The sequence below is a fragment of the Notolabrus celidotus genome, chromosome 2 (assembly GCF_009762535.1).
Source record: "Notolabrus celidotus isolate fNotCel1 chromosome 2, fNotCel1.pri, whole genome shotgun sequence".
NCBI lineage: Eukaryota > Metazoa > Chordata > Actinopteri > Labriformes > Labridae > Notolabrus > Notolabrus celidotus.
In genome coordinates, this window is record NC_048273.1 from 35,914,273 (window position 1) to 35,941,913 (window position 27,641).

Consider the following 27,641-nt stretch of genomic DNA (forward strand, 5'->3'; position numbering starts at 1 on the left):
TCAGATTTATTCTGGTTTATTGCAGCTTGTTGTTATCTCTATTCACAGTTGGGCTTGATTTCTCCTCGGAGGGATGAGGAGGTGTTTCCCCAGAGGCTCAGGGCAGAAGGAGCCTTCTCTGTACACCAGATGCCCCCTGATGATGGTGACACACACAACGCCATGCAGAGTGACGCCAAGGTACGGAGTAATCTACACACACACACACACACACACAAACACACACACACCGAATCATGAGCCAAGCTATACAAAAATAGCTTTTTACCTCTTATTTTCTGCAAATGTGATCTGATATACCTTGTTTTTATGATGGACGTTTGCCTCTTCAATCTGTAAAGCATGGCAGAAAATTAATCTCAAAACGTCTTAAAGTATGAAGATTTTCTTTGTCAGAAAAAGTGATTATTGATCATATGGGTTCTTTATACACACTTTAAATTCTCGCTCTGGGTCCCATATGACCAGATCGGCATCATAGCCGGGGGCGAGGCTGCCCTTCTGTTTATCAAGACAGCACAGCTGGGCAGTTTTCTGGCTGAGGAGTCTCGTCACGTCGCTCAGCTGAAATCCTTTTTTACTGGCTGAAGTCCAGAACAGAGGCAGACCTGAGGATGGTTAAAACCAGAGGAGTGGTTAATCAGGTCTGGCACCATTAAGTATTTATGAAGCTCCTCTCTTATACACACTCATTGCACCATAAATGCACAATCACATCAGGAGGTGTAATGATTCTGTGCGGTTTAATACTGCGGATAAGTGTCAGAGCCTTCCTGGTGTCAGACTTTGACCGTTTTTCTCCCTTTTCACAGTCTGAACAGTAAATGATTGTTTGGCACTCAGCTTCTGTTTACCTCCACGTGAACTTTGCCCAGTTTGGGTGATTTTCAGGATTATAGTTTGGAGGAGGGAAAGAAGGAAACAACTAATCCACCTCAAAAAGAAAATCTGCATATAAATTCTCTGTTATTTTGCCCAGCTCTGGTTTAAAGTAGAGAGTCTTAAGAGAGTGTCTCTTTCAACTGAACACAGCAGAGGATTTGTCATCGACAGACAAATCCCGGAGCTTTGCCATTTCTCAAACAGCAGGCAGAGAAACTTTGTTGTGATTTGAAACGCCTCAAATTGAGATATTTTAACACCCAGTAGAATGTAAATACACAACCCAGACCTATGCATCAAGCACTGAAATTAACCCCCCAGTACAATGTATCACTGACCAAGTTAAATTACAGATCTCAGCACAGAGCCAGTAGTGATGCACAAACATAAGAAAATACAGCAAATACTCTGCTAAGCATCTGTGTAGTTATGATGAAGTTTTTGTGGTCGTCCAATCAGGTAAACATTGTCAACTGAAGAACTGCTTTCCTGTTGTTGAGTTTTTCTTCACACAGAGTAATGACCGTGGCTTCTCAGTCTCAATCTCTATTAAAATACTGCTAATTCCTAAAAAAAACCCTCATGTTAAACAGTAGTGCCTACATGAGCCAGGATGCAAATAAGCAGCCGCAGCTCAGGCCTCAGTGCATTTTTACAGCTGTACTATCTGGCCTTAATGACACTGATGAATTTCCAGTTGACCAAAGTGTCCCAATGTACATGTAGTTTATGGTTGTTATGGATTGTTTGTCCTATTTTTGATTTATTAATTATTATTAATTTTTAAAGGCAGCTTAATATGTTTTGTATTGTATTGTATTGTATCACATCGTATCGTACCGTATTGCATCATGATGAATCGTATCGTATCGTCATGTATTGTATCGTACCGTATCGTATTGTATTGCATCGTACCGTATCGTACCGTATTGCATCATAATGAATCGTATCGTATCGTCATGTATTGTAACGTATCGTCATGTATTGTATCGTATCATATTGTATTGTATTGCATCGTATCTTATCGTACCGTATTGCATCATAATGAATCGTATCGTATCGTCATGTATTGTAACGTATCATATTGTATTGCATCGTATCGTATCGTATCGTACCGTATTGCATCATAATGTATCGCATCGTATCGTATCGTTTTGTATCGTCATGTATTGTATTGTCATGTATTGTATCCCATCGTATTGTATCGCATCGTATTGTATCGCATCGTATTGTATCGCATCGTATTGTATCGCATCGTATTGTATCTTATCCTATCTTATCCTATCTTATCTTATCTTATCGTATTTTATCGTATGGTATGGTATTGTTTTGTATCCCATCGTATTATATTGTATTGTATGTATCGTATGGTATCATATGGCGTTGCATGGCATCATGTTGTTTTGTAACAGGTCAATTGTATTCCCGTATATATTTTGTTTATGGTTGCTATGGATTGTTTGTCCTGTTTTTGTTTATTAATACCATTTTTAAAGGCAGCTAAATATGGTTGTATTGTATTGTAACATATCGTATTGCATCATAATGTATCGTATCATACCGTAATGTATCGAATCGTATCGTAATGTATCGTATTCCATCGCATCGCATCGTTTCTTATTGTATTGTATCGGATCGTACCGTATCATATGGCATTGCATGGCATCATATCGTTTTGTAACGTGATGTGTCGCATCACATCTTGTCATATCGGGTCGCATTGTATCGTATTATCTCGTATCGCATCTTATCGTATTGCATCGTAATGTATCGGATCGTAATATACTGTATCGGATCGTATTGTATCATATCGCATCGTGCCGCATCGTATCGTAGTGTAGCGTATCATAATGTAGCTTATCATAATGTAGCGTATCATAATGTAGCTTATCATAATGTAGCATATCATAATGTAGCATATCATAATGTAGCGTATCATAATGTAGCGTATCATAATGTAGCTTATCATAATGTAGCGTATCATAATGTAGCTTATCATAATGTAGCATATCATAATGTAGCATATCATAATGTAGCATATCATAATGTAGCATATCATAATGTAGCGTATCATAATGTAGCTTATCATAATGTAGCGTATCAAAATGTAGCGTATCATAATGTAGCATATCATAATGTAGCGTATCATAATGTAGCATATTATAATGTAGCATATCATAATGTAGCATATCATAATGTAGCGTATCATAATGTAGCGTATCATAATGTAGCGTATCATAATGTAGCTTATCATAATGTAGCGTATCATAATGTAGCTTATCATAATGTAGCGTATCATAATGTAGCGTATCATAATGTAGCGTATCATAATGTAGCGTATCATAATGTAGCTTATCATAATGTAGCGTATCATAATGTAGCATATCATAATGTAGCATATCATAATGTAGCGTATCATAATGTAGCGTATCATAATGTAGCTTATCATAATGTAGCTTATCATAATGTAGCGTATCATAATGTAGCATATCATAATGTAGCGTATCATAATGTAGCGTATCATAATGTAGCATATCATAATGTAGCGTATCATAATGTAGCGTATCATAATGTAGCGTATCATAATGTAGCATATCATAATTTAGCATATCATAATGTAGAATATCATAATGTAGCGTATCATAATGTAGCGTATCATAATGTAGCTTATCAAAATGTAGCTTATAATAATGTAGCATATCATAATGTAGCATATCATAATGTAGCGTATCATAATGTAGCGTATCATAATGTAGCATATCATAATGTAGCATATCATAATGTAGCGTATCATAATGTAGCGTATCATAATGTAGCGTATCATAATGTAGCGTATCATAATGTAGCGTATCATAATGTAGCATATCATAATTTAGCATATCATAATGTAGCATATCATAATGTAGCGTATCATAATGTAGCATATCATAATGTAGCATATCATAATGTAGCGTATCATAATGTAGCGTATCATAATGTAGCGTATCATAATGTAGCTTATCATAATGTAGCGTGTCATAATGTAGCATATCATAATGTAGCATATCATAATGTAGCGTATCATAATGTAGCATATCATAATGTAGCATATCATAATGTAGCGTATCATAATGTAGCGTATCATAATGTAGCTTATCATAATGTAGCGTGTCATAATGTAGCATATCATAATGTAGCATATCATAATGTAGCGTATCATAATGTAGCATATCATAATGTAGCATATCATAATGTAGCGTATCATAATGTAGCGTATCATAATGTAGCATATCATAATGTAGCTTATCATAATGTAGCGTATCATAATGTAGCATATCATAATGTAGCATATCATAATGTAGTGTATCATAATGTAGCGTATCATAATGTAGCATATCATAATGTAGCGTGTCATAATGTAGCATATCATAATGTAGCATATCATAATGTAGCGTATCATAATGTAGCATATCATAATGTAGCATATCATAATGTAGCGTATCATAATGTAGCGTATCATAATGTAGCTTATCATAATGTAGCTTATCATAATGTAGCTTATCATAATGTAGCATATCATAATGTAGCATATCATAATGTAGTGTATCATAATGTAGCATATCATAATGTAGCTTATCATAATGTAGCGTATCATAATGTAGCATATCATAATGTAGCATATCATAATGTAGCGTATCATAATGTAGCATATCATAATGTAGCGTATCATAATGTAGCGTATCATAATGTAGCGTATCATAATGTAGCTTATCATAATGTAGCGTATCATAATGTAGCATATCATAATGTAGCGTATCATAATGTAGCGTATCATAATGTAGCGTATCATAATGTAGCATATCATAATGTAGCGTATCATAATGTAGCGTATCATAATGTAGCGTATCATAATGTAGCGTATCATAGTGTAGCATATCATAATGTAGCGTATCATAATGTAGCTTATCATAATGTAGCGTATCATAATGTAGCATATCATAATGTAGCATATCATAATGTAGCGTATCATAATGTACTGTATCATAATGTAGCGTATCATAATGTAGCTTATCATAATGTAGCGTATCATAATGTAGCATATCATAATGTAGCATATCATAATGTAGCATATCATAATGTAGCATATCATAATGTAGCGTATCATAATGTAGCTTATCATAATGTAGCGTATCATAATGTAGCGTATCATAATGTAGATTATCAAAATGTAGCTTATCATAATGTAGCATATCATAATGTAGCATATCATAATGTAGCATATCATAATGTAGCGTATCATAATGTAGCTTATCATAATGTAGCGTATCATAATGTAGCTTATCAAAATGTAGCTTATCATAATGTAGCATATCATAATGTAGCGTATCATAATGTAGCTTATCATAATGTAGCGTATCATAATGTAGCATATCATAATGTAGCGTATCATAATGTAGCTTATCATAATGTAGCGTATCATAATGTAGCTTATCAAAATGTAGCTTATCATAATGTAGCATATCATAATGTAGCTTATCATAATGTAGCTTATCATAATGTAGCGTATCATAATGTAGCATATCATAATGTAGCGTATCATAATGTAGCGTATCATAATGTAGCGGAGCATAATGTAGCGCATCATAATGTAGCATATCATAATGTAGCGGAGCATAATGTATTGTATCATAATGCATTGTATCATAATGTATCATATCCCATCGCATCGTAATGTATCGTATCGTACCGTATCATATGGCATTGCATGGCATCATATCGTTTTGTAACATGTGTTCATCACATCATGTCATATCGGGTCGCATTGTATCGTATTATCTCGTATTCTGTTGTATCTCTCCTTACTGTGCTGTACAGAACCCTACCACATGGCATCATATCGTATCGTATAGTTTCTGTACTTGTATTTGGGGGATGTCATTATACTTGTATCTAGTAGATGAATAGTAAATGAACTGTGTTTATGTAGCGCTTTCTCTGTAGTCTTCTGAAAGCTCAAAGCACTTACACAAAGTGTCACATTCATCCATTCACACCATCATATGACAGAGCCGGAGCTAGAAAAACAAAACATTTTCATCTTTTGAAAGCCCATTCAAGCGAGGCCTGTCGACGCCTGCAGCCGCTGCTATTGTCTTCTGTCGTGTCCCTCGGGTGCAGCTTCAGATTTTATTGTTCCTGTGGGATCAGCGCAGTAAATTGAAGTGGCATGGAAGATCTTCAGACTATTTCAGATTAGATTTGTAGTCCATGCCTGTATTGCAAACTAGCTCCAAAACCCTGGCTTCAAACAAGTATTCTATGGTTTAGAGTTCATTTTATAGGGTTTTAGCTGAAACAGATGTTCACATGGTCCAAGATCTGTAGCATAGAGAGTCAGAGTCTGTGGTGAATGGGTCATTGTACATGGGCCCCATAAACTGTAGAAGTCAGTGTTATCGGTCAGTACAGCATGCACTGAGGACGTGTTACTTCAATGAATTACATTTACTATTTACCTGATTAAATGCCTTCACAAAACATGTGAAACCTCCCTTTAAGTTAGCCCATCTTATGTCTTAAGTTACCAAATTGTAGAGAAGAAATTCCTCCCCAGGCCTGAGTGAAGTCTCCACTCTCCAGTTTCTTCAGATCGGGGGTGCAGGGGGAGTGATCAGACACCACCATGTCAATGTGTCCATCCTTCAGAGCGGACCATAACTGCTCCTGTGGGGAGGAAAATCAATTATCAATAAAGCTGGTGCAGCTGAGTTTGATGTTCAGGTTTTCATCTGATATGTTTACCTGGTTTATAGATCCTCTGATGGGGGGGCAGCACTTGAACTGCGTGGCCCCTGCAGGTATACTCTCTGCACTCAGGCTGAGGTAATGGTGAGTGGTCTCCACTGTGAGGGGGGCTCCGGCCTGTCGAGCATCCTGGATCAGTTTTAATGGCTTTGCAGAAGACAAGTGGACTATATGACACCGCACCCTGGAGCAGTGAGAGTCAGGGAGAGTTGATCAGTGCTACAGAGAAATCCTGTGAGACCTATCTGCTCTGATGCAATGGTTATTTGTAGCCACACTGATGTTCTTACTGGTAATGGAGGCAGAGCTCTGTGACAATTCGAATTGCTTCGACCTCCATGATGTCAGGCCTGGACTGCAGGAAGGTGGAGTACTGAGAGGGATCTAATAGGGGAGGGGATGTGCAGAGTAAACAGAGTACTTTAGATCCATAAAATGATCTCTGTGTGGCCTTTTCAAGTCTTTTTTTTTTCAGACCAGAGCAGGCAGAATATTATTTTGCATCAGTAATGAGTTAGTGGAAAACTCTGTTGCTATATGATGCTTAAATGTTTACATCTATCAATGTAAAAGGACAGGAAAATATCAACTTCAAATCTTATAGACTATTTTCACATATTTAAAGGACCAGTTCACCAAAATCTCAAAAATAAAATCGTTTTCCAAGAACTCCTGCTGTATCTATAGACTTTCTTGATTGACTTTTAGCAATCAAAGCCTTTCTGAAGCCTTTAAGGAGCTCTTAACATAATTGAATTTGCCCCCCTCTGCAGGTGTTGCCAAGACTATTGACCACTGTCAACATTTGACACGCGACAAAGCACTTGGCTGGAGACCAAATGGGCAGCATTGCAGCGAGGCATTTTGCACTGTAACCACTCATCAGATACTTTGATGATTTGATGATGAACTTCTTCATGGTTAACTTTGTCATATTTTAATAAATCACAAAAACCTTTCAGGTGCAGTTTGGGATATTTCAGTCTCTCACAGGGGCTAACAGGCCCCTCATGAGTGTTTGCCATCAGTGAAAAGTGCCTCCAGCTTTTATTGGCAACATTAGCAAGAATTACTAATGACTACTACAGGCCGTGAGTCATGGATGTTTTTGTTTTGCAAACTTCGGTTGGCAGAGAGGACAATCTGCCCACATGACAACATTATTTAATCCACTCCAAAATCCTCTAGGTTCAAGATATTCAAACAAATCTGGCCTTAGATACTCAAAGGATAATCAAAATATTGGTATTAGGATATAAAGTAAACATCAAAGTGATTGTGTCCATGGAACCAACCCTGATTTAAAAAAAACATGCTCTATGGAGACAGCAAGCTAAAACAGGGTATGGCACAGACAGATATTTGCATTGTAAAACTATCGTTACCACCATCCTCCTCTGTCGTTGGCTGAACTTCTGTCTCTGCATGAAACTAAAGGAGAGAGAGAGCAGAAGATGCTTCAGTCATATTGAAATACTTAATCTGAGCATGTGGCTTGAACAATCCCAGTTCTTATAGATGTAGTTGTCTGTGTACCAGCAGGACACTTCCTGTTCCCTGCAGCTGCTTCATGGCTGAGTGTAGGTCGCTGTCGGTCACATGGGGGAACTCGTCCACTCCACTGTGGATGAGGAAACACTTAAAGCCTGCCACTCCAGCCTGGATCATTGGTCGAAGCTCCAGCTGTAGGAAGACATTCGTTACTTGTTTTGTATTCGTCATAATTCAGCACAGTCCACCTGAGAGTGAAAGCCATCCACTGTACCTGATTACCAGGAATGACACCGCCCCAGAAGGCTGTGTCCACAAAACACTGTCCGGTTGCCTCACGCATCTTCTCGTGAAAGTTACCAAGTGTGGTCGTTGGAGGGATGCTGTTTCTGTGACATTTCAATAGGATAGAAACCAAAATCAATTGCAACTTAAAATTACTGGCATGAAATAACAATGTTAAATATTACCTAGCTACTGAACATCTTTTGTGTGGTGCCTTTTTTTTCTTCACCAGGTGAGGGAAGTTACTTCACATTTTTTGACTCTGCACCTTCAACCTTGCACCTTTGACATAGCATGTTCAGACTGTTGGTAAAGCTGATTAATTTTAGGGGGCAGAGGGAACTCACAGTGGCATGTCCACAATTGTCGTCACCCCCCCGGCTGCAGCAGCCTTGGTGGCGGTGTAGAAACCCTCCCAGGAGGTGCGGCCTGGTTCATTCACATGGACATGGCTGTCTACAACGCCTGGCATCACCACACTGTCACCCACATCCAACACCTGCTGTCACAGATGGGTCAATAGACACAAGGTGGAGTCAATGCATTTTACCTTAACATTTAAATCTTAAACCTGGGTCAGCTCACCTCTGCAACATCCCCAGAAAAGTCCCTGTCAGAGAGTATCTGGCAGATTTTCCCGTCCTTTATAACGACGACAGCAGGACGGACTTCATCACCGACCAGCACCCTCTGACTCCTTACAGCTGTAACTGTTGCTCCGAGCTCCATGTTCGTTAATGAGTATAAAACACTCTCCTTACTCTGCTCTTCCTACTCTGATGTGATCTTTGCAGTCCTGTGTTCTACTGCTGAGGTACCGCCCCCTGCATACGGGTCAAAGGATCAGCTTTTGTTTACTTTCTTGTCTGTGTGACCACATTTGAAACGCAACCATGCACAGAGGTTTAGACAGTACTTGGAGGATTATGCAAGAAGGTTCAGTTTTTAGAAGTGGCAGAAAAAGACATGTTGAGGTCTAAACTTGCTGTATGATATTTCTCTTACTTTGACTTATGTTGCTGTTTTTAAACAGGGGCAGAGCCAGACTGTTTTACTGCGGTGGCACTCACTTTTGCAGTGGTGGTATAAAGTATACACCACATGTCAAAAGTTTGGACACACCTACTCATTCAATGGTTTTTATTTATTCTAATTATTTTTAACATTGTAGATTAATACTGAAGACATCAAAACTATGAAATAATCTGGTTTTACCATAATCTGGATTACAACAGTAGTCAAATAGGGCTATCCATTGTGTACTAACCCTACCTCTGAACAACACAACTGATGGTCTCAAACACATTAAGAAGGCAAGTCATTCTACAAATGAACTCTTGACAAGGCTCATGTTCATTAGAAACCATTCCAGGAGACCACTTCATGAAGCAGACTGAGAGAATACCAAGAGTGTGCAAAGCTGTCATGAAGGAAAAAGGGGGCTACTTTACAGAATCTAAAATCTAAAACATATTCTGCTTTGTTTAACACTTTTTTGTTCATTCAATAATTCCATATATGTTCCATAGTTTTGATGTCTTCAGTATTAATGTACAGTGTTTACAATCATTACAATAAATACAAACCCTTGAATGAGAAGGTGTTTCTAAACTTTTGACTGGTAGTGTACTTACATATGTAGGTATATGCATTGCAATAAGTCTTAGTATGCAAGCTTCCTTTTAAGGCAGCTCTGTCTGACATGGAAGGAGATAACATGATTCTTACTGGAGCAAACAGAGATATAATGATCTCTGAAACTGGTTTCAAAGTCTTACTGACTGTGCCACGATGGAGTTAGCGATTCCTCTCCCCCCCCCCTGTTAAAGCTGGGGTTGGTAGTCAGATTTCGATACATTTTTTGTTATACTGGCTAAGATGATCTTTATGTCCCGATGGCGAGAGTGGAAAAAAGCAACTATCTACAGCCAGAGTAAACCTGGGAAAACACCAACCAATCCCTACCATCAGGAGCCAAATGATGAAACCAATCAAATCCTGTCCTGCCGTTCTGCCCGCCTCCTGCAAAGTGTACATTTTATGTTTGTTTGTGTTTTTAACTTTCACTATGAGAATGTTTTGGTGTTTTCTTACCGCTGAGTGAGACATGAGTTGATGTGGTGCAAAACACAAACCATGTGCTGAGGACCGGTTTTGAATCAGTCACCATCATATGGTCATGAATCAGTGAATCACTCAAATTCATGCTAGTTTCCCTGACTACCAACCCTAGCTTTAATTTCTTCTTCGTTATTTATTACATATTTTGATTATTTTATTATCTTCTTTCTTGTTTTAGTTGTTACGTTTTTAATACGTTTTCTTTCTGTTTGTTCTTTGACAAAGCACTTTGTGCTGCTACATGCTTTATGTATGAATAGTGCTGTATAAATAAAGGTGAGTTTATTCAAGTGTTGAATTGAATTTCTAGCAGGAGATAATATAAGGCATAATAGGATAGTACGGGTAAGTTTATTGTATTGGAGACATTATATAAATAGCAGTAAACTTGTAATGATATTTTATAGGGAGATAGATCTTTTCACTCTCTTTGCTTTTGCTTTGCAGTGATATACTAATAATGAATTGTTCTATATCCATTCTAAAATGAAAGCATCACTGTTTCCAACATTTGAAACGCCTAGATGTCACGTCTTTAGGACGGTTCAAACGGATACTCAGTTAAACAAACACAAAGTCATGAGTCTTTGAAGGACAGTAAGTCTGTCCTTTAAAAACTTTTACCTAAAAAAAACCTTATTGAGTTGGTTGGTCAATAACTTTGTGTTAAAATAAGCTTTAAAAAACCAAGGGACACTCATCTAAACATAGAATATAAATAAGATGTAAGTAATGATCAGTTCATGTGAGAGCACTACTTCAGAAGTGTGGCTGCATGTGCATCTGACAAATAACCTAACATACTTCAGCATTGTTCTGAGGCCTGCAAACAGAAGACACATCACAACACATAAACATCCATCAAGACAACACTCCCACGCACTCAGAGATCTCACAGAACAGGTTCACATCGGGGTTTTTGGCTTTAATTAAAACAACAGTACGCCACCGCCACGTGAGCGTGCTCATCTTCAGGGAACACTCATGTTTATTCACATGAGCCGGCCCTCACACCAACAAAGGAGACAGTCACATTCTTAGCTCACTTTATTTAGATCTTCATTAAGTCATTTTAATGTGAGCAAGTTGACTCAAACAGCATGTCCTGCACAGCAACAAAGACATAAATGAGGTCTGTTTGTAAGGAAGGTAGTAAGACTGAACAAAAGTGATAAGTCCAAGGAGGGGAAAGATTTATGCAATGTGGTTTATTGGATAACCCTTACCTACACTCACTCTTTATTCACATTAGCCCCAGAGATGTGTTTACTTCTGATGTAATTATTAAGGACAAAATCCAAAGACCTTCTTTCAGTGTCACGGTACTTACCTAACTTTAGGAAGCTGAGGTGTGGAAACAAAAAGGAGGTATTCAGTACTGAAAGGGCTAAATTTGGAAGGTTAAACTTAATCCAACTTAATCTGATTGTTGTAGCATCATATCAGCTTCAGCTGAGCTTTTGAATGTATTTCTGAACAGAACGTGGATTGTGGATTTTAAGTGTAAGCATTTTAGCTGAGGGGTCAATAAAAGGTCAGTGTGGTGAGGAGGAGGGATTTCAGAAACAGGCAGAATTAGACAACACACTTATAGAATTGTTCCCTGTCATGATGTTTAGTTAAAGTACCAGCAAGCTTATGCTTCAGCTCGCTGGTTGTTCAAAAAACACTGAAAACATTAACATATAACATTGAAAAGGACCACACAGTGTGTCAGTCATAGAGCTGATTATTGATCTGTTGCACTAAAGAGAGGAAGCTGATATTTCTTGACTTTAGCTAATCACGATCATAAAGTGAGTGACAGGGTTAAATATCTTGGACATTCTATGATTGATGTTGATGAATGATGTATTCTCAAGCAAACATGCTTTCACACAGGTTCAGTTTGTGTTCAGATGTGGTGAAGGAGTATTTGTATAGAGCATGTGGTCAAACTGTGAGAAAGAAGCTTATAGAGAAACAAGTGGCAAACAATGTATGAGAGGTGACAGAGAGAGGGACGACCTGGATGGTACTGTGCCAGTGAATATATTTGACTGAGTGAATGAGTTCATCTCTGACGTTTTAGTCTCAGTGAATGAGACTGTCTTGATCCTCTCTAATGTCAGACATACAGGACATTATGAGTCTCAGCTCTGGAGACACTTGCATAATTGCCTCTTTTTTGGTGTATAGTATTTACTTTTTCTGGGGTGGATATAGACATCTTAGCAGAGTTTGTTCAAAGTTTGTATTTTAGTGTGCAATTTTATGTCTTGTCTTGTCATTATTTGGAATTTGAGTCTGAAATTAAGCTTGGACTGGACTGAGTTTTGCTCCTTAAGATGAAAATCAGAGGATTTTGTATGTTGTTTTAGAAGTAACCAGGTTAACTGAGTGAGTAATCCTGCAACGTACAATATCTGGACCTGGACTCCTTGAAGTTGTCACTATTTAACAACATTGAAGCATTTATCTTTGTGGTTCATGTCTGACTTGTAAATAGGGAACACATTTTGTACTAAATGAATGACTTTTTTTGCTCTGATGTGAGCTTTTTGTTTTCATTGTTTGATATCATGATCATTTTTGTCAATTGGTTTAAATGCTAATGACTACTTTTATCTTTAGTTAGTGATATCACAAAAATCGATCTCAAGCAGCTGTAGTGCAGTTCAGCTTCATCAGATGTGGAACAGGTAGTTTGCAAATCTAAGTTTTCTATCACTGCATATTAGGAACCATATGTAGAGACATGTCACTCATCATATGTGATGTTTCCATACACATTGGAGGCGTATGTCAATACTACAGGTTTGATTATTTCTGGCATTTAGAAGACATCACAAAATGCATAAACGATATGTGTATAATGAAGCTGTGGAAACTGAAGGTTGCCTTCAAGAAGAAACAAAGAGGGAAGATTTTAATGGACAATAACAAGCTCAACCTTTAAGGAGTGTTTGTCTTACAGATAGAGTTATGAGATATCTTTACCTGTTCAGAAATCTCACCAGTCAGGCTTTTCCAGCTGCTGGAGAAACATTGGTTCTAAGGGAACAAACAACTGTCTGAGCAAATGAAGGGACTGTTTTGATCTGCAGAGACGTAATGAACACATCATGGGCAAACAAAGCATTTGACTGGGACCAACTTTTTCTACAACATATACCTTCCCTTACAAATATTACAATAAAATACTTTCTTGATATTTTGTAAAACTGTGAGTTAAGATATATCCTCAGTCTTAAGTCTGGTATGCCTTTTTAAATCTTTACATGGAGGAGATCACCTTCATGGAGACAATTTTAAAAAAAAAAGAGGAATTTTGGGAGTAAAAAACACAGCACATCTTTAATTGATCAGTTCCCTCAATAGAGCTTGTTCTTTGCATGATAAATACACATTGTGAGCACTGTCTGAGACTAACATGAACATGTGAGGGCAGAATCTTTGGTCTCACCAATCCCTGATCATAATCAGCCACTACATACAAAGCTGCTGGCACATGGACTATAATAATACCCCATGTAAAAATGCTAAATCAACTGTATGTGCAGCTCTGTTATTATTCCCCTCACCTGTCTGTCATCATGTGTGTCTGCATGCTGCTCTCTCTGTGCTCCCATTGGCCGTGTGTTTGATGAGGGGCTGGGTTTGGTGTGTATCCTGCGGGTGTGGAGGCAGTGTGAGTGGATGAAAGCTGACAGGATGCAGCTTCTCCTCGGCGGCCCTCATCCTCCCTCCATCCTCCCGGCTGTGCGCGCTGCGTTGTGACGCCAGGCCGTTTGACGAGTGCATTACGTGGGACTGGGAGAGCCACACACAGCCGCTTGGATCCAGGTTATGTAATGCATCGGATGCTGCTGCACGCCACAGAGAAGTGAAGGGTTAAAACACAGACGGATGGCTGATTTAGACGCAGAACTCGGTGTGTTTGGTTATTACTGAGCGTTCAGGCTGCTGCTGATGCGAAGGAGGATGAAAGCTGTGAATCGATAAAGTACCGTGTGTTCGAGCCCGTCTGGGCATCAGTGGCCTATCTCTCCCTGAGGTGCGCACGGACGTCTGGAGCCTGCGGAAGCTGCACTGCTTTCTTTTATAGCAGAATAAAGGCGCTTCTCCTGTTTGCATTAATCTGCTTTATCAGTGGAAGTAAACCAATGCGGCTTTGTTTTAGGGAAGAAGAACCACGGTCAGATTTGTTCCCAAGACGCAGCGGTTCAACCCAGCAGCAGCAGCAGCAGCCACAGAGGTGTAGTGGTACAAACAATGGCGGGTCCCGAGCAGTCCCAGCAGCAGCAGCAGGTGGAGGAGAAGGCAGAGCACATAGATGATGCTGAGATGGCCCTGCAGGGCATCAACATGCTGCTCAACAACGGATTCAAGGAGAGCGACGAGCTCTTCAAGAGATACAGGTAATTACCCGACCCTCTGATCTGCGTTAATGTGCTGCAGCATGTTGTGTGCACAGTCTGTCATATCAGCAAGAGAGGACATTATCTGCAGAAACAAACTGCGATTGAAACTCAGGATAAAGAGTAAAGCTTGTAGTCCTACACAGGAACAGAGAAGCCACAGCTCCTGAATGTAAAATACTCTGTTTAACATGCACATGAAAGCCTGCTTGTCATTGAAGAGGGTCTATTCCCTCAGGTGTCTGTCTTGCTGGTCCTACCATAGACAGACTTTAGACCGGCTCTGTTTTATGTCTCTAAAGGAGGGATGACATGTCCATCACTGACACAACCCTTTTTAAAGGGTCATAAGAATGGAAAAAACACATTTTGAGACTTGAGACATTATTTCCCTCATAGATCAAACATTTTAGAGATGAGGTTACAGCAGCGGGTAAAAATCAAATACAGGGCTTAGAAACATTGAAGGAACATTTCCACAATGGCAAACTGGTGTACTGGAAAAGTTTGATGGTGTTTTCTGAAAGGATTGTGACTGCAGGTTGACTTTTGATTCGCATCAACAGATACAGTCATGTACTGATATTTTGGCCAAACAATTTTACCAAAATAAAATGATAGATAATACCCTTTCCTTTAATAATTTGTTTATGTTTAGATAGAAAATTAAGACATATGATTAGCCTCTACATGAAACTAGATCACATGGATACCTTTATTTTTGTTGTACTCACAAGAGTGATCATTTAATTTGTCCACTTAAAGTCTGACATTCACTGTAAAAGCTTTGACTGCACCTTCAGTTTTTAATTTATTCCTTCTTTAGAATTTCTATGGGCATCATCAGGCCTGAGACCCCTGTTATCTAGAGCTAGAATCAATGAGGGATGTATACGGTATCATCAGCAGAATATTGGTATCAGCAGATAAAAACTCAAAGCTATAATAATCAGTCATTTTGTGCACCGATAAGGTGATTCATTGATTATGTGCATACCATGACCGCTTATTGGCACCACAATGGAATTATATTGAATCATCATTATTATTAATGAAGTGTCGTAAACAGACAGTTAAATAGTTATTTCCAATGCTTGTGAATGCTGGTGATACAAGGAGGAGCAACACTATCAGATTAACTCATAGACTGTATAAAATATGGACGTGGTATCTGTGACGCCACACATCTGTTTCTGAAGACCTGTTTTGAGGGCAATTGTCGGCGGGAGCCATATTGCTGCTGTCGAGTGATTATGACATAAAGAGGCGGGCTTTGAGCCTCCTCGCCAACAGCTACAGTGTTCCCACCTGTCAATCAAGTCAGCTGTGCCTCTCATTGGAAGACTTGTAATCTTAATATCTTTGAGATTGCAGCGTTAGAAAAAAATTCCCCCCCTCACAGTGAGAGCCGATCGAGAAATGATCTATCCAGACTACACTCGTCTTTTGAACCAGCCTGTAAACATGTTTATTTCTGCTCTAAAGATCATCTTCTTTGAATTGGTGTGTATGTGGTTTCCCGGTACTTCCGGAGCCAGCCTCAAGTGGATCCTTGATGAACTGCAGTTTCTAACACTTCCCCTTTGGAATCATATTTTTAGACCAGAGGTTGCCGCTTGGTTTAACTTAGCATCTAGAGAAGCGTCATCCTGAACAGCACCAAGAGTTTCTGAAAACTAAGAATGACAGTGTCAGCATTCGCGAATACTGTAAACAGTCTCTACTCTAGTCATTCAAGGAAGCTAATAAACAAAGCAGCGGGCTTCTCCAAGCTAATAACTATAGCTACTTGGAGCCTACACTATGCTATGCCTAGCCAGCATCACTTCTCAGATATAGCGTCACTTGAGCTGCAAAGCTTCGCCTTTAGTCACATAGAGCTACTCCCATTAGCTTCACCGCAGACATCTGGACATCAGGTGTAAGTCCTGTCAGCAGGTTCAGCCTCACTAACTTGTGAACTGAAGGCCTGTAATCAGTAGAAATATATTTTTGTATTATTACTGAATGCCTGAAAAAGGATTTTTTTATCATCATATGTCAGTATCAGTATTGGCCAGAATATGCTTGAAAATATCAGCATATCAGCAAAAATCCATCATTGAGCATCCCTAGAATCGATGTCTGCTGTCAGGTATGATTTATCACCTCTGGTTTTCTGGATGCAACGATGGGTGGACGTCAGAGCACTTTTTTAATATTTCAGAAAATATTCATCTGAGTTTTCTCGTTTTTCATCTGAGATATCTTCATCTCTCTCCCTTCTGTTGTCTCTGCAGGACCCAGAGTCCACTGATGAGCTTCGGGGCCAGTTTTGTCAGTTTCCTGGTGAGTTTTCTCTCCTCTGGTTTTATAATATTGGAATAAAATGCCAAAGGAAATATCAGCTAGTGTTTGGAAATGGCAGAGTAGTGATTCATAAAATTGCAGCAGTGTAAGATTCAAGCCAATAAAGTCACAGCTCATAAGTAGCTCAATATTAAGACCTGAAATAACCCAATCTGTCAGCTTGTTTGTCACCACCGGCATTCTCTGCATCTCTCTCCAACCATTAACATAATGGATGCATCCTCCTCCTCTCAAAGAACAGCACTGCTTGTTCTGAGAAGCACATTACTGTAACAGTGCGTACATCACTGCTGGAAGAGCGCGATTGTTCACAGTGTGGTGGTCACACACACACACACACTTGCACATGCACACTACAGGCAGCCCCTCATAACCCTAGTCACACACCATGAAGGCAGAGATGATGTCATCCTCTGACCCTCGGATCCAAAATGGCCCTAAAGGGAGTGGGGGAGGTGACATCTGACCAACATGGTGGGCACGCTCAGGGGTCTGTGTAATGCAGCAGAAACTGAGAGGCTGCCTCAGTTATACAACAAAACATACAAACGTCAAACCACAAAAGTCTTCTTTAAATATGAGTTAGTGCTTTTAATAAATGGTACTTTACAAGGGAGAGCATGTTTACTATTTACGTGTGATTATTTCCTCTCTGGTTCAAGAGGATCTAAAGAGCTTATAGCAACATCTCAGTAAACTTCCTGGTGTTATAACTGAGTTGGATCTCTCTAATTCCAAACACACAGCTGTACAGATGTCACTGTGTCCCCCCATTCATTGTTAAGCACAAGAGCCCTTTGTCCTTTATAAGTCTATTACATAACACTCCTTCCCTCCTATTACAAGATCTTTGGGTTTGTAAGCCAGCTTAAGCGAAGATCTGTTCTGTTGCACAAGACGATTTTATATCAGTGTTTGATGTTTTATGTCTATTTCTCTGTATGGATATTAAGAAAGATGTAAATCAAGTGTCAAATTCCTTATATTTGTAAAAATATTGGGCAAATAAAGATGATTTTGATTCTGAATCATATCAGTGCGATAAAAAGAAGCGTATGCCTGATATTTAAAGGTGTTTTCTGACTAAATCATCCTCCACAGAACGCCATGATGACATTTGAGGAGGAGAAGATGCAGATGGCCTGTGACGACCTGAGGACCACCGAGAAACTGTGTGAGAGCGACAGCGCCGGGGTCATAGAGACAATCAGGAACAAGATAAAAAAAAGTGTGAGTATAAATATGGACAGGAGCAAAAATCTGTTTATTTTTGGACCTCATATGCCTTTATTGAGAAGATGGGACAGCGGATAGAGTAAGAAACAGGGAGAGAGGGGATTGATATGAGGCAAGGAACCACAGATTGAAATTGAAAGCAGGCCGCCCGCTTCAAGGACTGCAGTCTCTGTACTCTGTAGGTGTGCTCTTATCAACTCGGCAAAACCAGTGCCAGGTTAAGTGGACTCTTACTCAACAAAAAGACACTTAAAGCTCCTCTGATTATTTATTAGCTTACAAAACAGACTGAAATTTATATTACTGCCTCTGTATGACTTACAAAAGCAAAAATGACCATCAGTATAAAGATTGATTCTATAAAGTTATTTTTAATGTCTAACAGCCCTGCAGGGGTCAGTGCAAGATGAAGTAAATAACGTCACTCAGCTTTGTTTTTACCTTTTCCACATCAAAGATTCTCAATGAGTGATGAGTTTGACTGTTAAAAGACAACAAAAAAATACAACAAACACATGTACAGGAAATATCTTTTAAGATATAAGAGGTTCCACTTTGTCCACAGGGGGCGCCAAAATCAACACAAACTGAAAGTTCCTCACTCTACTCCTAGGCTGTTTTGGAAATCGCCTACTATACTAGCATTACATACTGACTTGGCCAAAATTCAGTATGTAGTATGTGAACAAGAGCAAAATCTGCAGTATGCCAAAACTCCCCAGATGTCGTACTGATTCAGGAAAATTTCTCAGTATGCATCGGACCAGTCTCCCTCCTGTACTGTTTCCCACAATGCACAGCGCTAACGTTATGCTTCTTCTTTTTATTCTTGTTGACGGTGGCACTCTGTTTCTAGGTGCTGTAAAAATCATTAAATTCCATATAAACCACTTCTTAACTTTTTAAATTATCAATGAATGCTAAAGAAGCAGTTTATCTATCAGCTTGGCCGTTGTTTGCTTCTGCTTTCTGAAACTGGAAATCCAGTGACGTCTGGCTCAGCATGCTGCATAGCAGAAACGCAGTACTGCCTACTACATTAGTAGGTAGTATGTAGCAGGCCGTTTGGAAAACAGCCCTAAACTCCAAGGCTTTTTCAGATCAGTCACATTCCACTAAAACTCCACTACGGAGTGAATTCCATTTGAAGCCACATCCACAGTTAAATTAAGCTCCATTCTTTAAGGGAGGGGTTCCCAAATTGGGGGTTGGGACCCCCTGGGGGGTCATGAGACACTAATGAGGAGTTGCAAGATGTCATCCAGAATGTTGTTTTTTTTTAAGTTGTCTAAAACTGCATATTTTACCCATTATTGTGAAATATAGACAAAAATAATAGTTCAATTCGAAATAAGACCTTGCAAATAGATTTTTTTAAATTAATGTTCTGCTTTTCTTTGTTGCCAGATGACTCCTGAGTTTAGGGTTATTTATAAGTTAGCATCAGTAGCAGCAGGGTCGCTTATAACAGCACAGGGAACACAGCTACATGTGCATGTAGGTAGGCAAGTTTTCTGTAGACCGGCTAAATGAAGTATGAAGCAACATTTAATCACTTGGAGGGACAGGGGAGGTCACGAGTCTTCTGCACCTATATTTTGGGGGTCGTGGGCTGAAAGGTTTGGGAACCCCTGCTTCAAGTTGGAGGGATCATGTTAAGCTCCAAGCTTTGGCACAATCTCCCCTCAGTCCTTTGAAATCAGGACCTTTATGTAACCATGGTCCACATTCACACTGATGATACTCACTTCTTTTAGTCACTGTTAATGTGAAACACTTCATGTGTGCAGGTTACAACACAAAGCCTCAATTTATGGAGCATCTGCCATGCCGAGGGATAAACGGTGTTACATATGGTCATTAAAAAAGCATCGGTGCAGGCTTGCTGTCGAAGTGTTTCACAGCTCCACACTCAGAGGTTTTGGATGGCACTCAGTGTGGCAGACACTCCCTGTGAGCATGCAAATGAAGGGAAATGTGTAAGCAGAGTGCATAGGAAATTGTTTGAGAACGGCTCTTCCTGTCTCTCTTAAAAAAAAATGGCTCAAAAACATCTTTAAAAACTCATGTAAGAGTTAGCTTCTCTCACGACCTTGGCGGGGGAGTTCCAGAGTTTGTCGTAGAGTTATAAAGGCGCAGCTGTTGATTTTCTACATAAAATCTAAGAGGATGTGAGGGATTTTAAAACAAGGAATTAGTCATTTGACTGGTCCTAAACAATCAAGGGCCTGTAAACAGGCACAGGCTAACTCTAATCCTGAAAACACTTGGAGTGCCAGTGCAGATTGCAGCAGAGTTGTTAGTTTAGTCATCATGTTAAACAAGAGCAGTAGTATTGTGGGCCCAGATAGAGCTGTGCACTGCATAAGAGTCATCCTGTTACAGTAGAAGGCTGTTTGCCTGTGAGTCCGGTTCTGCTCGAGGTTTGCCTGGGGAAAATTCATCTTTCCTTACCACTGTGTCTTATGTTTCTTCAAGGTGAATTACTGAACAGTAAATGAAAGGACAAAAGAAAAGTCTACATGCAAGCATCATGAGCAAACATTTGTTGTGATTTGGCACTAAACTAATAAAAATAATTGATTGATTGATACTTGAGAACAGAGACAGAAAGAAAACTCTCTCCCTCCTGGTTTTCAGCTCTACCCTCTGTCCCGTCCTCTCCAAATGTAGCCATGAAATCCTGAAACTATAACTTGTGTCTTACAAAAAAGACATATCTGATGAGTACATTTGGACGTTGTAATGAAGAGGGACTCTTTTGGTTTTTCACAGCAGTTTTAAAACCCCCACAGACCCATTCAGCTTTTTTTTTTGTTGCCAGGTAACAAGGTTGTTTCTGACTCTAGGCTTCCCTGCTGCCGTCATTGTGGGCCTGCATTAATAAATAAACAATAATCAATATAAACGTGCACATCCCTACTTTTTACATCCACGTGCGGCTTGAATAACTGTTGTATAATAGCTACGTACATCACATTTGAGGTTTTGGATGTTGTACTGAAGATCAGCACTGCTTTGATGCAGCCTCGTGCTGATGACTGAATCACAGCAGTCCTGATATTTTTACAATATCACTCCGTCTTATCTTAGTTAGATACATTATGGATCAATGAATGACAGAGTTTTCTTCATACAGCACCACTTTAGGCTTCTGTGAAGAACTTTGTTGTGTTGATTATGGCGTCCCCTCAATCAATCAATCAATCAATCTTTATTTGTATAGCGCCAAATCACAACAAACGTTATCTCAAGACGCTTTTACAAACATAGGAGGTCTAGACCACTCTATGTCAAATTATGAACAGAGACCCAACTTCAAGACAGGGTAAGACTCAGTCTGACCCCACCTTAATCCATCATGAGCATTGCACATCGCAGTATTTAGCTAGTTACAGTGGTGAGGAAAAACTTCCATTTAATAGGCAGAAACCTCAGGCAGAACCAGACTCCCCTGTGGACAAATTTATACCTCTTACCTCTTTTCTGATCTCATCTTTAACATTGCACTTGTGGGGTGCTGGTGGCCTAGCGGTTTCAGCACCCAACTTACAGAGGCCATAGTCCTCATCGCAGAGGTCGCCGGTTTGACTCATGGCCACAACCATTTTCTGCATGTCTTCCCCCACCCTTTGCTCCCCATGTTTTCTGTCTCTCTTCAGCTGTCCTATCTTATAAAGGCAAAAGGCAAAAAATATAACATCAAACTTTTCTTAACTTTGATCTTTCCTGTGAAAAATGTCAACAAAGGCTGTTTAAGCAGAACTTCACCAACCTAGCATAAGTGCTTACAAAGATTAAAAATGACTTCTGAATGAATCTGGTGGTTGATGGTGTTATTTGTGTTTGTAGGTAACACACAGAGTACTGTATCCAGTCTGTTTTGTTGGCAGCTAAAAACTCCTCATTTGAGCTTTAAGTCTCCTTGATTTAAAGAGTATATAACTGAAGTCAATCAATCAATCAATCAATCAATCAATCAATCAATCAATCAATCAATCAATCAATCAATCAGACTTCATTTATAAACCGCTTTTCATATAATGACATTGTAACACAAAGTGCTGTACATAAAAACAACTTAAAATTGAATAAATTAAAAAAATAAAATAATAAAATAACCCCAGCCCCAACCCCAAACCCACCCCACAAGGTTAAGAACACAATCTATGCAACAGTCATGATAATAACAATGGAAATAATATTAATTAATTAATTAAAAATAAAAAAAGAAGTTGCTGAAAGAACTGAGGAAACGCTCTCATGATATCTTAATGAGGAACCACTGGAATTAAAATTAGATGTTAAAACTCGACACAGGAAATTAAACTTACCAAAGTAAAATACATTACTAAGACAGTAAAACACTAAAAGAAGATAAGATGCTATTCTTAAAATAAATAAATAAATTAAATCAAATAAATTAAAATAAAATAAAATAAAAAGTGACTACAAGTTGAACATAATACATAAATAAATAAATAAATAAAGTAAGGTGAAATAAAACTATTATGAGAATAAAACTCAGTTAAAAGTGAGACTTAAAAGTAAGGTCAATGGCATATTAGACAGGGAGGCTGAGCAGGGCAAGCTATTTGTCCTCCCTGCTAATGTATTATTCACTTGTTGAGTCTCTAAAAAGTGTTGGCAAATGTTTCCATGTGTGTGCTGCTTTCACTGCTGAAGATGTCAGTCAGGAGTCTTAATCAGTACTTTTAAACATCCAATATTTGGATGTTTCACTTCCAATGCCTGATGTTGGGATCTTCTGATGTAGCTGCCAGCCACAACAGGCCACTCTTCACAGCTTAAGTCCTCGGCATCAGGCCTAATGATGCAAGCAGCAGTGAGATCATGCCAAACCCACTCACAGATTCAATTAGTACTTCAGTGAAATGTGATCATCAAACTGAGTGAGGAGTGTGTGGCTGTCTAACAGCTCTGTATCATTCAGGAAACGGCTTGTTTCGTTGGCTGATCTCTGCAATGATTCATCTCCGTGTTTGTCACTGTATGTAATCTGATAAAGTAAACAGTGTTAGGACCATCTGGGTAATAACAGAAGCCTGAAGATACCAGACTGTCCTTTAATTCCACTTTATCACAAAGTTAATTATCATATGTTAAAGTTGTCTTTACACAGTATTAAAGACACTCCCCTCTCAGTATAAGCAAAGATAATTCAAACCAGTAGAAAAAAACGTTGAATAAAGCAAAATAACATTTAAACTAAGTGTCATTCCAAAGCTCTTTGAGGAAACATCACGTGCAGAGAGACGTTTCAAGGTGCCAAGCTTGTTTCTGGACATTCCATTCGTGTTTATTACCTAAGAGAAGCTGAATGAGGTCTCTCTCTTTAAGGCAGACCTGCTTATTAACACTTCTAAATCAAGCAGTCTCATGCACAAACATCTGTATCACCTCAGCAGACCTAGGACATCAGGAAGAGCCATGAGCTGAGCTGAAACTCACTAATCACTTATACAATTTAGATAATAGGCATCATACTTCTTATTTACTTACATAATAAAACTTTAAACCCTTAAACTGATAATATTTAAGAAATTTAATGTGTAATGAGCTGATTTTTATGTGAAATAAATTTGTTTGTTACAAATGGGCAGAAGAGGAGGTGACTTAAACACCCTTATTACTAAAATGACGGTTTTATACACATCAGACATTAACATCTAAAGGCCTGAGCAAAGAAAATACCTTTTAAATATTTAAATACTGAAATTATGTAGAAAAAAGGAAATAAATCTGTCCTGGACACACACTTGCATGATGAAAATAAATATTTTAAAATAGAAAATACTGACATATATTTAAAAATGGTTTCTGTGAGCTGTTTTAAAAATGTTGTACTTTTCCAATCCAATCCACTTTATTTATATAGCACATTTTAAAAAACAATCAAGTTTAGCAAAGTGGTGCACAGTGTGGTCAAATAAGTGAAAACACACAGAACATAAAACGCTGTCAGAAAATAATATAGAATAAAATAAAATAATCATAATTTTAAAAAATAGTTTAAAAAACACAAAATAAAATAAAAACACAGTAAGAGCAAATACAAATCCAATAAAAGAACAGACAGACAGATGACTAGATAAAATATCTGCAAACCAATAAAAGTTTTTCTTCCTGAACTCTTTCCTTATGTACAGTATATGTCATGCAGAGTGTTTTTATATAACTTTAAATACCTCAGTAATCTTTAAAGATGGCTGGTGTGAGAGAATCGTGAAGTAAAAGCCTTATAGTATTTGTACTTTATACATTTCTTGTGATAATCCATGATTAATGTGTCCATCCATGGATGTTCATCATCCTGGTGTTTAACCACAGCTGCCTTAAAAGAGGTGATCAGGCCGTTAGTGCACATCTGTATGTATTCTCATGGGTGTGATCCCCACTTTCTCAAAAATGACCACCCAAAGACTCGGCTGGTGAAACATTGTATGATTAAATTAAAGAATACTGCAGGCTTGTCTTCTCTACCTTGCCTCAGTGTCCTGCTTGCCTACCCCTGTGTGATGTGTGTATAACCCTCCTCCTCCTCCTCTTCCTCCTTGTGGTACAGATGGACTCTCAGAGGTCGGGCGTCGTGGTCGTGGACCGCCTGCAGAGACAGATTATCGTTGCAGACTGTCAGGTGTACCTCGCCGTGCTCTCCTTCGTCAAGCAGGAACTTTCAGGTAATAAAATCTAAATCCATCACGAGGATGACCTTAGATGTCTGTCTCCCATGGTTACCAGTGTTCTGGGATTATGTAATCATGGTGTTGTGTGCAGAATGGACTGTATACAAACACAGTGATCTGATAGAGCAAGGTAGTATAGAAATCTCGGTCTGACATTAATGAGACAAGAAACATTTCAAACTGGTGAAAAATATTAAGACACTGTTAGATGTTATTATTTATTGATTATCACAGGTTGTGGTGTGTTGGTTGATAAACTAAAGCTCACTCCTTTAATGGATCATTGAAGAAGGATGAGAATCTGAAGCCCCACTTCTTACTGAAATGTTACACTTCACTGCAGCTGGCTGGTTCAATAAAGCCCTCGACTCTGCACTGAGTGTAGAAAGATGAGCAGGAGGCTTGTTTGTCTGTTTATGCAGCCTTTTAATTGCTGAACAGGAACAGAACAGGCACTGGTCAGTCGTACAGTTGGCTCGTTACAGCAGCTCATACAGCACACTACAGATGGACAGCAGGTGATCTGAGCACAGGAGCTAGCTAACTTGCTAAAGACTGCACAGTGTTTTTAAATGGAGGTATTAACACTTATTACAGTAAACCGCTCTGGATTTATCTCAACAACAGTTACATAAACTGCAGTGCATGCTGAGTCCTTGGAGTGTGAATACACACATTTATTCACGGCTTTGTACACAGTGCTGTTTTCTGCAACTCACCTCAGGCAAGACTGTCATACTTCGAAAGCATTACAGCCGCCAATCGAGTGCACTACCAGTCAAAAGTTCAATTCAACTCAATTCTCATTCAATGTTTTTTATGTATTTTAATTATTTTCCACATTGTAGATTAATACTGAAGACATCAAAACTATGAAATAATGTAGGACGTGCTGGACTCCAGCGGCAACAGCTTCTACTACTCGTCTCATCATCATCACTTCTCTCTCTTACTCCCCTCTATCTGTCTTTCCAGACCCAACTCGGTCGAGGCATGATGTCTGTCAAACATGAGTCTGGTTCTGCTCGAGGTTTCTGCCTGTTAAAAGGAAGTTTTTCCTCACCACTGTAACTAGCTAAATACTGCGATGTGCAATGCTCATGGTGGATTAAGGTGGGGTCAGACTGAGTCTTACCCTGTCTTGAAGTTGGGTCTCTGTTCATAATTTAGCATAGAGTGGTCTAGACCTCCTATGTTTGTAAAAGCGTCTTGAGATAACGTTTGTTGTGATTTGGCGCTATACAAATAAAGATTGATTGATTGATTGATTGATTGATATAGTACAAACACATGAAGAAGGCAAGTCATTCTACAAATGAACTCTTGTCAAGGCTCATGTTAATTAGAAACCATTCCAGGAGACCACTTCATCTTTCTTTCTTTATTTAACCAGGTAAGAGACTCGTTGAGATTTAAAACCTCTTTTGGGCACAGACTTGGCCTACTGGTTAAGTTGTGCGCCCATGTAGCGGGCGGCCCGGGTTCAAATCCAGCCTGTGGCTCCTTTCCCGCATGTCATTCCCCCACTCTCTCCCAGTTTCCTACACTATCCACTGTCCTCTCCCTCTATCAATAAAGGTGTAAAAAGCCCAAAAAAAAAAAAAAATATTTAAAAAAAAAAAAAAAAAAAAAAAAAACTCTTTTTCAAGAGTGACCTGGCCAAGACGGCAGCACAAAATAGGTTACAACACACAAGCACACAAAACAACACAAATAGAATACAGTCACAGTTTCACATGGTTACATGATTACACAGTGCAATCACAAGATCCAATGGAGCTTGTTTCTCTGTCTTTTATGAGTGACTTGAATTCCCCCAGAGTTACAAGATGTGTCAGTTTCAAGTCCTTCTGCACATCATTCCAGGTAAACGGGGCTGAAAATTTAAAAGCCTTTTTGCCCAGTTCAGTTCTGACTCTCGGGACCTGCAACTGTATGATGTCCTGAGAGTGCAGGCCATATCGGCTGAGGTTTCTACACATGTGTACACACAAATAAGTAGGGAGAAGTCCGAGAATACATTTATGAATAAAGATCAGCCAGTGAGAGAGTCAACGACCGGACAAAGACGGACAGTGTGCAGCAGCGTATAAGGAACAGTGATGTACATGGTAGCTGCAACCAGTAATAAAACGCAATGCACAGTGATACACAGGATCTAATTTCTTTAAAAACTGAGCAGGAGCATTCATAAAAAGCAGGTCTCCATAATCCAACAAGGGTAAAAAAGTCGTGGTGATCAGATGTTTTCTGACTTTCAGTGAAAACCATGATTTATTTCTAAAAAAGAAGAAGCCCAATTTCAGCTTCAACTTTGAAACAAGCTTATCATTGTGAAGTTTAAAGGACAGGTTCTCATCAAGAAGAATGCCTAAGTATTTATAAG

At 38.9% G+C, this 27,641-nt stretch overlaps 2 protein-coding genes across 7 annotated transcripts in view; one reads left to right on the forward strand and one right to left on the reverse strand.

Annotated features, from left to right (window-relative positions):
- Positions 1-14,816, reverse strand: zgc:103559 (uncharacterized protein LOC494056 homolog). 5 transcript variants are annotated; one of them, XM_034699609.1, is made up of 13 exons: positions 14,127-14,162; positions 13,543-13,596; positions 9,028-9,266; positions 8,790-8,941; positions 8,432-8,546; positions 8,203-8,349; positions 8,052-8,097; positions 6,957-7,050; positions 6,664-6,850; positions 6,447-6,585; positions 436-608; positions 301-333; positions 1-192 (listed from the first exon to the last, which is right to left on the reverse strand). In XM_034699609.1, exons 3-13 carry the CDS (start codon positions 9,169-9,171, stop codon positions 43-45), a joined length of 1,380 nt encoding a protein of 459 aa, XP_034555500.1. In that variant the 5' UTR covers positions 9,172-9,266; positions 13,543-13,596; positions 14,127-14,162; the 3' UTR covers positions 1-42. The 5 variants fall into 5 exon arrangements, with proteins under 5 accessions (XP_034555500.1, XP_034555533.1, XP_034555527.1 ...); XM_034699642.1 differs by lacking the exon at positions 9,028-9,266 and having other exon boundaries at positions 14,127-14,816; XM_034699636.1 differs by lacking the exon at positions 9,028-9,266 and having other exon boundaries at positions 8,790-8,944; positions 14,127-14,816.
- Positions 14,167-27,641, forward strand: part of LOC117824173 (tetratricopeptide repeat protein 39C-like) — a 25,966-nt gene continuing 12,491 nt past the window's right edge. Inside the window, exons 1-5 of one of the 2 annotated variants that reach the window (XM_034699596.1) lie at positions 14,219-14,599; positions 14,726-14,963; positions 17,243-17,291; positions 18,414-18,542; positions 25,135-25,249. In XM_034699596.1, the coding sequence (XP_034555487.1) occupies positions 14,818-14,963; positions 17,243-17,291; positions 18,414-18,542; positions 25,135-25,249 (439 nt within the window). In that variant the 5' untranslated portion in view covers positions 14,219-14,599; positions 14,726-14,817. Of the gene's footprint in view, positions 14,964-17,242; positions 17,292-18,413; positions 18,543-25,134; positions 25,250-27,641 lie in introns of both variants that reach the window. The other variant, XM_034699588.1, reaches the window with a different exon arrangement.

What these genes read in the sequence shown, in the direction of transcription:
- zgc:103559 (XM_034699609.1), bottom strand. Translation starts at nt 9,171, where the DNA reads ATGGAGCTCGGAGCAACAGTTACAGCTGTAAGGAGTCAGAGGGTGCTG. An exon ending in GTGTCATTCCTGGTAATCAG is followed by an intron (nt 8,350 to 8,431) that starts GTACAGTGGATG and finishes GTCTTCCTACAG; the next exon opens with CTGGAGCTTCGACCAATGAT. An exon ending in GAACAGGAAGTGTCCTGCTG is followed by an intron (nt 8,098 to 8,202) that starts GTACACAGACAA and finishes TCTCTCCTTTAG; the next exon opens with TTTCATGCAGAGACAGAAGT.